Genomic DNA, 11,675 nt, shown 5'->3' with positions numbered 1-11,675 from the left:
CTTGACAGGAGAAGATCACTTTCAGGCTATGTATTTTGCATTGGCGGTTGTGCTGTTAGTTGGAAAGCTACTCTACAACCTGTCGTAGCTTTGTCTACTACAGAAGCAGAATATATGGCTGTGACCGAGGCAATCAAAGAAGCCTTGTGGTTGAAGAGTTTATTTAGCGAGTTAAGTCTATATCAAGGTGTTACTGATATTCATTGTGATAGTCAAAGTGCCATACACTTGACTAAAGATCAGATGTATCATGAGAGGACGAAACACATTGATGTGAAGTATTACTTCATTCGGGATATCATTGCTGAAGGAAAGGTCCTTGTTCAGAAAATCAATACCAAGGACAATCCAGCCGATATGTTTACGAAACCTCTTCCAGTTTACAAGTTCAAGCAGTGCTTGGATTTGGTTGGTGTTCATTGTTCGTGATTTTGGCCCATTGGGGCTTATGTGAAGAAGGTGGAGCAGTTTTACTATTATCGATGTTGGGGACTCACCAAGGTGGAGATTTGTTGAAACCGCAATTGCTGACCAAAAGAATTGTGGTTCGTCCCACATCGGAAGAGAGCTGAGGATGCCTTCCGTTTTGCGCCTATAAATATAGGCCTCATATGTTGAAGTTAATAGCACCACTCAAGAGAGTTATATGGGCTATTAGCTTCTTGAGTCATATAGTCCATTTAGTCAAATATTTTAGGCTCTCTTGTTTTGAGTTTAGGAATATTTTCTAAACTCTTTTGTAAGTGCCTATTGGCCTAGGAACCACTTTCCTACGGCTTTTGTATTTCTTTTTCATAGTAGAAATATTGCTTCTCCCTCGTCCGTGGACGTAGGTCAATTTGACCGAACCACGTAAATCTTCTGTGTCTTTTATTTGCTTTGTTATCCATCTTTATATGGTCGGTTTTACCGCCTAATTATTATATGGCTGGTATCTACCGCCTATCTATTATATGGTCGGTTATACCGCCTAATTTGTGCTAACTTGAGTTTGTCTATTTCCTGGCCCGGTCCTAACAAAAGGAGTGATCAACTTGATCAAGAAACTAGTAATACTTTATAACTGGACTTGCAACCAGAAAAGATGAAAGCATTCAAAAGAACTTATAAAACCTGAAGTGACAGAATTGGAACTAAATTGTTTCCACAGCTAGACTAAAAATCATGGATTACAAATTTCTGGATTAATACAACCACAAACTCAAAAGACTATACCTGAATACCAAAAAAGTAACCAACCAGCCGCTAATTGGTATTTACTTCTTTCCTATCGTGGCTTCCAACACCAGACTAATTTGCTCTTTCATCAATTCCAAACTCTTAAAGAAATGCACCGCATGCAATGTCTTCCACTTTCGCTCCAATTCCTTTGCTTTATCATCACCAATCAAATGCATGTTCTCTTTCAAGAAGCTAAGTTCATCAGCAGTTTTACCTCCAAATTTCATTACGCCTCTGGACTCTACTTCAAATGACTGGTTTAAAAGAGGATAATTCGACTCAAAATCACCAGCACCAGCACTACCAACTGAAATCTGTCTTGAAAGGTTTAATGTTTGAAGCTCAGCCTTGGAAATACCAGTCTTCTTCTCAACTATCTCAAATTTCTTCAAATTATTGCAATATTTCATCTTCAAACGCCTCACCTTCTCATATACCCGACTTTTGGAATATCTAAATTGAAACTTCTGTTCGAAAAACTGATGAAAAGCCGCCGGATCAGCATCAGCATCAACCCCTTTCTTAGCCTTAAACTCGATCATGCACTGGAGAAGTTTAGTCACCTGCTCATCACTCCAAGCCATGCCTGTAGTAGCGGCTGAAACTGAAGAAGGCTTATCCGTTTGTGGCTCATCAGCAGTAAATTTAGCCTTATAGTCCTCTTCTCCTTTCTCTTCATCCTCGTTTTCTTCATCATGTGATTGTGGGGAAAGAGGAGGATGATCAGATATTGGGTTATAGGATGCCATGGTTTGAGCTTTGAAAATGGGGAGAGGTAGATGAATAGCCTTTTGTTGTTGGTTTAGCAGTGGCTGTTCGAGTTAATTTTGGCGATTAGTTTTTTGATATAAACTCCACAAATCTTAAACTCTAGCAATAAAGTATGCTAACAAAACTACCTAATTCGTCTCGAAATTAACAAGAACTTCAATGATCACCAAGTTCCAGAAGCACTAGTTGTTTTTTTCCTTTCATTTCCAATAACAATAATAACAGGCAAAGAAATAGGAAAAAAAATAAGAAAAACAGAGCAATTAACAATGGCATGAAAAGTTGAGAGCAATTAATCAGCCATTTTTATTTTGAAGACTCATCATTGACAGTGCAGTAACGGCACTTCCAAAACAATAAATTTGGGAATGGAATCAGCGGATTTACATTTACTTGGGAATAGAACCAGGTTGGGAGGATTTTAGACGGACCTTGATTGAGTAGTAATTCTGCTTCTTCGATTGCTTTTGTCAGCTAATGGGAATTTCTAACTCTTTGTCTCAAAGATTTTGAAGAAATGAGTTTTGAAAATCACAGGGTTTTGTCATGGATTAATCTCCTAATTCCGTCTACATTTACCTGATTTGATATTCACTAATATTACTTTATTGTATACATGAATTTTGTTCATATACATTATCTTAATAGTACATGAATACAATCATATCTGTAATGTAAATGTACATTAATTTCTCCAAAAAAAAATATATAATACTAATACTAATTGTACCAAGTTTCAACCATATTTGTTTAGTTCCTAAGCAATGGCGGGTTCATTTGAATATCATGGTTCGAAAACTCGGCTGAGACGGTGACGACTCGGCCAATACGATACCGTGACGAAAGGATATCGAGATACTCAACTCGTCGAAACGTCACTGTGAAGGGTTGAAACGGCCGAGTCACACCGAATTACTCCGAGTCATCTCGAGTCAACTCGAATTTTTATTATTTTTACTAATTTTTTAATTATTTTTGCTTATCATATTTTTTACAATTTTTAGAATATTAAATATTTCAAAAATTCACGTCTCGCCGAGACCGCGACCAATATGCCGAGACCGATGTGGAACGGTTCAGGATGCAATCGCAACCGCGACTGCGACTTTGAACCATGTTGAATATAGCTTCCCTAAACAATGGGTAATTTTTACTCAAAAAAAAAAGTATACCTTACTTCTATAGTGTGGATTTCTGCTCAACTGATTTTCAAGATCTGATTTTAGATTTTGATTTTAAAAAATCTATTTTGTTGTGTTCTCAAAGAGTTTTCATATTTTAATTTTTGATTTATTGAGCCTAAAAAAACTGAAAACAAGAAACATCGATTTTGGTGCTTTTTTTGCTTCTTGGATAATTTTGTCGTATCATAGCATTGACTTTGAATTTGAACCAGTTGGATAGTAGAAAGATCTCACGGTTAGGGATGGCAACAGGGCGAGGTTGGGGCGGGGGACCCCTCCCCCACCCCCCGCCCCGTTGCCTATTAATTCCCCCCGTCCCCCGCCTCCCACTCCCCCCGCCCCGCCCCCCGCCCCGCCCCGCTTCCCCACGGGTGCCCCCGCGGGGTTATTAAAATTGTCGTCGCGGGGTTAATAAAATTTTATTATAGTTAAATTTTAATAAATTATCAAATACTAAAATATCAACACATCATCAAGTTATTATTCATTGTAATTTTACAATTGAAACTCATAAAAACAATCAAACAAAAGTTATTTGAATACAATCTAACATGATGAAATAAATACAACTAAAATAGTCAAGTTTTCACTTTTGGTACAAATACAATCACTAATTCATTATTGTGTTTGTACTTTTTTTTTGAGAAAAAAGTGTTATTCTATTAAGTGTAATTAGAAATTTAGTATAAATGTATTAGTAAATTTAGTATAACTAATTAATAAATTCTATTAGTAGACATGTCTAATTATTCATATAATTGATAATATCAATTATATTACATACATTAATATATATTATATAATACATTTAACTAATAATATCATTATCATAAGTTTATAACTAATTAAATTACATATTATATATATATATATTTATATATATATACTTTTTTTTTTGCAGGTGGCGGGGTGGGGGTATACTCCCCCGCCCCCCGCCCCGTTTCTAAACGGGGGGAAAAAATTCCCCTCCCCGCCCCCGCCCCCGCCCCAACCCCCGCCCCGAGAGCCCCCCGCGGGGCGGTTACCCGGGGGGCACCCGCCCCCATTGCCATCTCTACTCACGGTGTTGACATGTATAGATATTTATTAAGGCGCTCATGATTAATCTGATCTATTGGACTTTTACAGTGTAATCTTTGTTATCTTTTAGATTTATTAAATCTAGTAATTTTTCAGATCAGGTGTATGAGGAACATGTCCAATGTATTTTCTATCATTGGTGAAGATTTCATGAAATGAAATTTTAAATTTTATCCAAAAAAAGGTTCAAATAATCATGTAATATTCCAACACAACCTTGGCTAAGGCATGTTATGCTTTGCTTTAGATTTCACATAAACTGATTGTAGAAAGTAATTGTAGAGAATAATTAGAATAAATAAAAACTACTCTTTGGTCGATTATTGATTTTAGCTTTTTGACTATTAAAAGATCTATAATCATATTTAATACTCATTATAGTGAAATGCATGTCTTATCCATTTTAAAAAACACCATAACTGATTTTTGTTTTTTGTTGAGTTCAGTTAGGTTCAAACTCAAATTTGAGCTCTATCTCGAATTTTATATTTAGGTGGTTCATTGAGTTCAAGTAAGAAAAATTAGAGTTGATGTTGACTTTATCACACTAAGGCTCATTTGACTCCACTAAATTCGTAGAGCTAATATATACTAAAGCCACGGTTCTTTTTCTCTATTTTTTTTTTTTGGGCCCTTTTAATCTTGTGTTTGTTATATATCTTTAAGAGAACCTATTTGATTTGTAAATAAATAGTGATAACCAAACTGAATCCACAATTTAAAACGTTAAGGACTAAAAGTGCATTAAAAATTTGGACTTTGGACTCAGGTGCCTTCCTCCTTTGCAAAAGCATACACAGCCAGCAACCAAAGGGCTCAGCTGGCAACTTACTTCACCTTTCTCCCTGATGGGATGAACCAAAACTTTTGAATCAGATTGAATTAATACATTTACAAACTTTCGAGACATTGCAATTCTTAGCCCAATCCTTAAAGCACATAATTCAGCTTCCAAATTTGAAAAAACGCCACAATGATTCCTAATACTCCTCCCTATGCCAGCCTTCTGATTTGGAAGACATTCGTCCGAATGAACAAACAAACAAACAAACTAATTGCTTCTGATAACTCTCGAGTGGCAGTAACTGAATTGCTCGGTTGAAAGGAAGGAAACAATGATCAATGACAGCAATTAACTTGCAACAATTAGCACAGAAAAGCCTTTGGACAACTAGAAAACGAAAAAATCCTGCGGGAATAGGAAATCGATTATAGTAAATCTGTCACGCTGAAGAAATCTTCTGCCTCTGATAAATCTTAATGGATCATTGCAATGATCCCAATGTTTGTCCATAGCACAAACAAGAAACGAAGAGATTTTTTTACCCGGTTCTCCTGCTCAACAAAACAGAAAACAAACTTCACATAGGAGTCCTCACTTCAAATTAGCTATTTCAACTTCCCATATTATGAATCTAGAAATGCTAAGTCCCATAAAATATTTACCTCAGAAACTTTGCATGGAAACTTAGATGACAGCAAAAGTTCGTGAGCCATTTAGCCAAGTTCACACTCAGGCTTACTCAAAATAACAGTGACTTGATAACCTTTATCTAAAGTAAATCTAATGCAAATGTTCCACAGCCTGTAAAAACATGCAAATGTTCATCCAAAGTAATATCAACTTAACAAACGCAGCAATGAGTTCCCGCTAGTAAATCTGATGCAGTGAATGCAATTAGAGATCAAACTTTTTTTTACGGATTAGAGATCACAGTTATATGCAATTAAGTAGTACAGAGAAGAATTGTTGAACAGTATCAGGTATGAAAACTTAAAATGGAAATTGCTCAGTTTGAAGAACAAATTAGGAAACGCTAGGAATTACACCAAAGGCTAGATCCTACATCATAGAGCCCTTAAAAACACAACAACCCTACAGGAATTTTGTTAAAGCCTAATCCCTCCGTTTCTCAAAGAGAATACTTAGCCACAACCTATTGTGATTAGGATTCATCCCTTTCTCAGAATAGGAATGAGACCCTTTCTTAATCAAATTAGAAACAAATTCCTTATTCAACTCTTAGGATAAAATTAGCAAACTACTAAATTCAGAAAAATCCTGAGAACTGAGAAACATATAAACTACTGAAATACTCCTAAATACTGAAAATTCAGAAAACCAACTTTTAATCATAAAATAAGAATAAACATGAACAAAGAATCTTAGCATTATCCTTTACTCATTTTTAATGAATGCATGACAAATTTTTGAGATCCTTAATCTGGAGTACCTTGAGCACTAAAGTGTTTGCATGATAGCTCAATGGCCCACATTTTCTTTGGCAACCCCACTCTTTTTATGATAGCTACCATTTGTTAAACACGCATACATCTCCACCATCTTGATTCCAAAAGCTAAAGCTTAAAAGCATGCTAGAAGACAATATTGGAACTTGTTTCAATAGTTGGGTTGTTGGGTTGGCAGCACTTACAAAAGGCTCAATTGAAAGAAACCAAACCTGTACTTTCAATTGAAAGAAAAGGCTTTGAAGTATCAATTTAGTCAATCGGCCATATGTATGATACAACACAAGTGTCCAAATGTTCTTCACAATGCACTAATGCAGTCCTTGAATAAGGTGTTACTAAGACCATTCTTTGTGTTTAGCCTTCAACACATTTGTCAACACTGGAATTCTTCTTCCAACAATCAAAAACAGCCCATAAACAAAAAGAAAAAATAAGATTGCTTCACCTCATTCCTTCAAGTAATTCACACGCCACACAAATAGAAGACAATGAGACTTGCCTGTTCAATGAAATCAGAATTTGGAGAGATGACCACAGGCCAATCTACACTGATACTTGTCATAGAGGTGACATGAAATGAAAACTTCATTCCACTTTTTCGGAATCCATTTGTATGGAAAAGACAACTCCCTATATAAAGTTGCTCAACGTATATGGTACCTGTAGAATTTCATGAAGTTGCTTCGCATCAGAGATTTGATATAAACAAGTAAGTAAAAATCAATTAATAACAATGTCCGCACACCTTGGATCTGCATATAATTTTGCTTGAAAAGAAAAGGGATCTTATCAAGAATAAGACAACATGCAGCATCTACTAAAGCAAAACCAAGACAACCATAAAAAGTCAATGAGCAAGACAAACTTAAGACCTGATAAACCAACACAACCATAAAAGACAGACTTAAGTTCGTTAAGCCCAATACTCAAATAAATACTTGCAATTGCAAGCACAACCAGAAATAAATAGCTCAATCTCATCCATGCGTAAAAGGTCAAATAGCACGTACACATGCAATTGCGGGCTCTATAACAACAAAAAAGCCTCATCCTGCATTAGTAAGGAGGCATTAACTCATCAAACCTCTGAACCTAATTAGCTTTATCATTGAAGTAAACTTCCTTACTTGTTCGTTCATCAGAATTTAGAAAGCTTATTTTCCTCAGTTGTAGCTTCAGATCACAATAAGTGTCAAGATGAAATAAATAAACTACACAATTACTCTTGACATCACCACAAGGGAGCTTCCATCAGCAGCGCCAGCGAGAGCTGATACGATAGTTCATTTTCTAGTGATTCACTCCTATCACACCAGCATTCCAGAAGTTAGTGGCCCACAGAAGTTCTGGAATGAGGTCTGCAACCTTCATTTAATCATGAACATTGGCAGAATTTACCTCATGCAAGGAAAACTCTGCCAGGACATAAACTTGACCTGTAAATGCAGTTCCAGCGTTCATAATCAAATTCAGTGAGTTGGAATAAGATGCCACAACACTAATAACGAACCAGCTTCGCACTCCCTATCAACTAGTAGAGCTAGCTTGGAATCCATTACATTAATCTGGCATCAACATGCAATAGGCATCAAATTAGACTAATCAAAATTTTTGAAGCAACTTTAAGAATCTTGAGTGTATCTCCTTGAATCAGAAATTTTGCATGCAAGAAAGCTCTGGAACTGGCATTGAGAACAGGCCACAAAAACCATGGCATAGGCAAAGCAAAAAAAAATTGACATATTACTAATATGCATTAGAAAAAACGAGAGTGCAATCTTATAGGTATCAGAAACAGGGTGAGCTTTGATAGTGTTGTAGGCATAATATGATGTTCTATTGGAACACAAGCTACATTTATGGCTGCAACGAGGCCAGGCATGTTAGGATGTGATGTCAACAAGGATTAAAGCTGGTAGAAGATTCAAACTAAGAGGAATGCGATATCAATATCAGTTCACAGTCCACACCAAAAACTGTCCTTGGGCTGCGATAGAGCGCCATACAATTATTCAAACTTGAGAGACAATTTTTGATAGTACCCGGAATCTAATGACAAAGGAAGATTATGTGGATTATCAAGTTTCTTCTGCTACAATGCAAGCCAGATGGAGATGCTCTTTAGCAGCTTCCATCTCATGGTTATAATCTACTAAAGTTAAGCTTTTATAGTTTTTAGTATGACATTTGAAATTCTTTTTACAAACTCCTTTCAAATGAAGATATATGTATGAAATACGTCAAAACAAGATTCAGAAGATATTTGTCTGTGTAAAGCAGGACACTGTCAAGATACCTACCGTCTTTTTTTATTTTATTCATGCGGACCTCCATACATTAAGCGAAATAGGCCACAAAAGACCCATGACCTATGAAAACGTGATCAATTATCAAAGATTCATAGATGCACAAGAAGACAACAGCATTTGATACATCCCACATTGTGGAGTAGAAGTAAAGCACATACCTCCGTTCTGCACTTCCAATCTTACAATTATGAAGTAGTTTCCTTGTATTCCTTTACAGTGTACAGTAGGCACAGCATGTGTACCTCCTCCACCTCCAAGGGAGCTGTTCAGCGAGAAACGAGATTCACTTCAGTTCTTTAGTAAAAAAGATACCAGGTAAGGAAATGGAAAGAAGAGTCATAAAACTGCCACTCTGTTGGATAATCATCTTTGATAAGACCCACCGGTTTATTTTTGTGCTCAAATTTCAGGGCAGCCTGAAATTCATCTAGCAAGATTAATAGACATGAAATTCTTTTCTTTTCTTCAGATAGAACCAATGTTATTATTCATACAATTGTTGTTTCTTTTCCAAATTACAATATAAATAGTTGAAAAGAGACAATATGAATCCTCTTGGTCAAACAAAAAATAGAAAATACCTCCACAGACCTGTCGTAAGCTACCTTCACCTATTTTCCTTTCAACCTTGTAGAGAGGTTGCTAAGGTAGTTTGCAAAATAGGAAACGTTTGCACCTTTTGAAGCACCTTTTCACAGTGAAACTGCATGTTCCTTTGAAAGGTTATATGTGAACAGTTTCTAACAGTTTTCTGAAGATTGTGGGTGTATAAATCAATGTGTTGAACACCAGAAAACTAACTTAAGCATTTTTATTCTTGACTAGACAAATCCAAGAACTTGCTACTTGGTTCTCTAATTAGAATTCATTGTATCCTAGAGTTTTTGCCCAGAAACCGGATTAGCAAGATAGTGGGGGCAATCAAACTCCAAGAAAAGTGATTACATGCCTTGAATTCTTCAAGTTTTGATCCCCATTTATTTAAACTTATTTCTATAGAATTCTCTCTTGAGTTTTTCTGGTTTGACTCAATACAATCTTGTACCTCTATATCATTATTTTTACAATCTTGAAGTTTGATTGATTGACAAGAATGGAGTCTGCCCAAGATAGTGCCATTAAAGTTATGAACCAAGATTTCGTTAAGCTGGACAAACTTGATGGAACCGGAACCAACTTCAACCGTTGGAAGGACAAACTTATGTTCTTCCCCATTGCATTGAAGGTGGCTTACATTCTCAATCTGAATCTTCCAAAAATTCTTGCTCCAGTGGAGGGTGAGTCCGAGGAAGTGACAGAGCAAAGGCAGAAGCGTGAAGAGGACGAGATTATTTGCCGAGGCCACATCCTCAACACCCTCTCGGATAGTTACTACGATATGTTTCAAGAAATACGAAATCCAAGGGAAATCTGGGCTGCAATTGAGCGAGAGTATACAACCCAAAAGCAAGGCACAGATAAGTTTCTCATTAAGAAATATTTTGAGTTCAAGTTGGTTGATTCTTTTTCTCTTATGGACCAAATTCATAATCTTCAAGTGATAGTTTCTAAACTTAAAGATTATGGTGTTGAAGTTTCTGAATCTTTCCAAGTTGGTGCAATAATTGCTAAGTTGCCACCATTATGGAATGATTACCAAAAGAAGTTGCTTCACACTTCTGAAACTTTAACTTTATCTAGTGTTTTGAAACATCTTAGAATTGAAGAAGGGCCAGAATACTTCAAAAACTAGAAGTTGACGATGCTCCTAAGACTAATATGATTGAAGAGAAAATGAATTCTGGTAGTAAGAGAAAGAGTCCTGAGAATACTAATTCAAAAAACAATAAGAAAAAAATAGAAATTGTTACAATTGTGGTAAGAAATGCCATTATAAGGCCGAGTGCAAACTCAACAAGAAACAAAAGAAAAATGTTGCTCCAAGTGCTAATCTTGTTGATGAGTGTGCAGAAATTGTAGCAATGATGACTTTTGGTACGGTGACTAAACTTCATATGATGACACCTATGCCTTCAAAGGATTGGTGGTATGATTCTGGTGCTGCAATTCATGTTTGCAATGATAAGAATCAGTTCAAGAGTTATGAACTTCTTGAAGGTCATGAAGTTGTCGTGGCAAATGGAGTGAGAGCCAAGGTTCATAGCAAAGGGGATGTGCATCTTCAATTCACATCCGGTAAAAAGTTGGTCCTTCCCAACGTACTTCATGTTCCCGACGTTGTTAAGAATTTAGTGTCTGCGGACATTCTTAACAAGAAAGGATTGAAGGCTGTACTAGAGTCAAATAATGTAATTTTGTCAAAGAATGGTGTATTTGTAAGGAAGGGCTATTCTTGTAATGGAATGTTCAAGTTGAGTATTAATAAACTGAATGATATTTCTGTTTACTCTTTGGCTTCTACTTCTTCTACTTGTTCTTATTTTTTGTGGCATGGTAGGTTAGGACATGTGAATCATAAAGTGTTGAAATTTATGTCTAAAGATGGCCTAATTTCATATAATGACCTTGAAAATAAGAAATGTGAAACATGTGTTCAAGCCAAGATTATAAGGTTGCCTTTTCCTAAAGTTGAACGACAAACACAAATGCTTGATCTTGTGCATTCTGATATGTGTGAATTCAATGGTTTTCTAACTAGAGAAGGAAATAGATACTTTGTCACATTCATAGATGATTGTTCTAGGTTTGTGTATGTGTATCTTATGAAACACAAAGAAGAAGTCTTTGGTATGTTTAAAACATACAAGGCTTTAGTAGAAAATCAATTGTATAAGAAAATTAAAATTTTGAGAAGTGATAGAGGGGGTGAGTACTTCCCTAGTAAATTCTCGAAATTTTGTGAAGAAAGTGGAATTGT

General features: G+C 36.0%; 2 protein-coding genes across 2 annotated transcripts; one reads left to right on the top strand and one right to left on the bottom strand.

Moving 5' to 3' along the window:
- Positions 1-1,256: 1,256 nt before the first annotated feature.
- LOC113699924 (STOREKEEPER protein-like) lies at positions 1,257-1,970 on the bottom strand. The gene has a single exon (XM_027220270.1). It carries the CDS (start codon positions 1,968-1,970, stop codon positions 1,257-1,259), a length of 714 nt encoding a protein of 237 aa, XP_027076071.1.
- Positions 1,971-9,911: 7,941 nt separating this feature from the next.
- Positions 9,912-10,550, top strand: LOC113699923 (uncharacterized). Its single transcript, XM_027220269.1, has one exon. The coding sequence runs from the start codon at positions 9,912-9,914 to the stop codon at positions 10,548-10,550; it is 639 nt and encodes a 212-aa protein (XP_027076070.1).
- Positions 10,551-11,675: the final 1,125 nt, after the last annotated feature.

Source organism: Coffea arabica, chromosome 7c (assembly GCF_036785885.1).
Source record: "Coffea arabica cultivar ET-39 chromosome 7c, Coffea Arabica ET-39 HiFi, whole genome shotgun sequence".
Classification (NCBI taxonomy): domain Eukaryota; kingdom Viridiplantae; phylum Streptophyta; class Magnoliopsida; order Gentianales; family Rubiaceae; genus Coffea; species Coffea arabica.
Note: the sequence above shows the minus strand (reverse complement) of the source record. Positions and strands in the feature narration are given on the sequence as shown.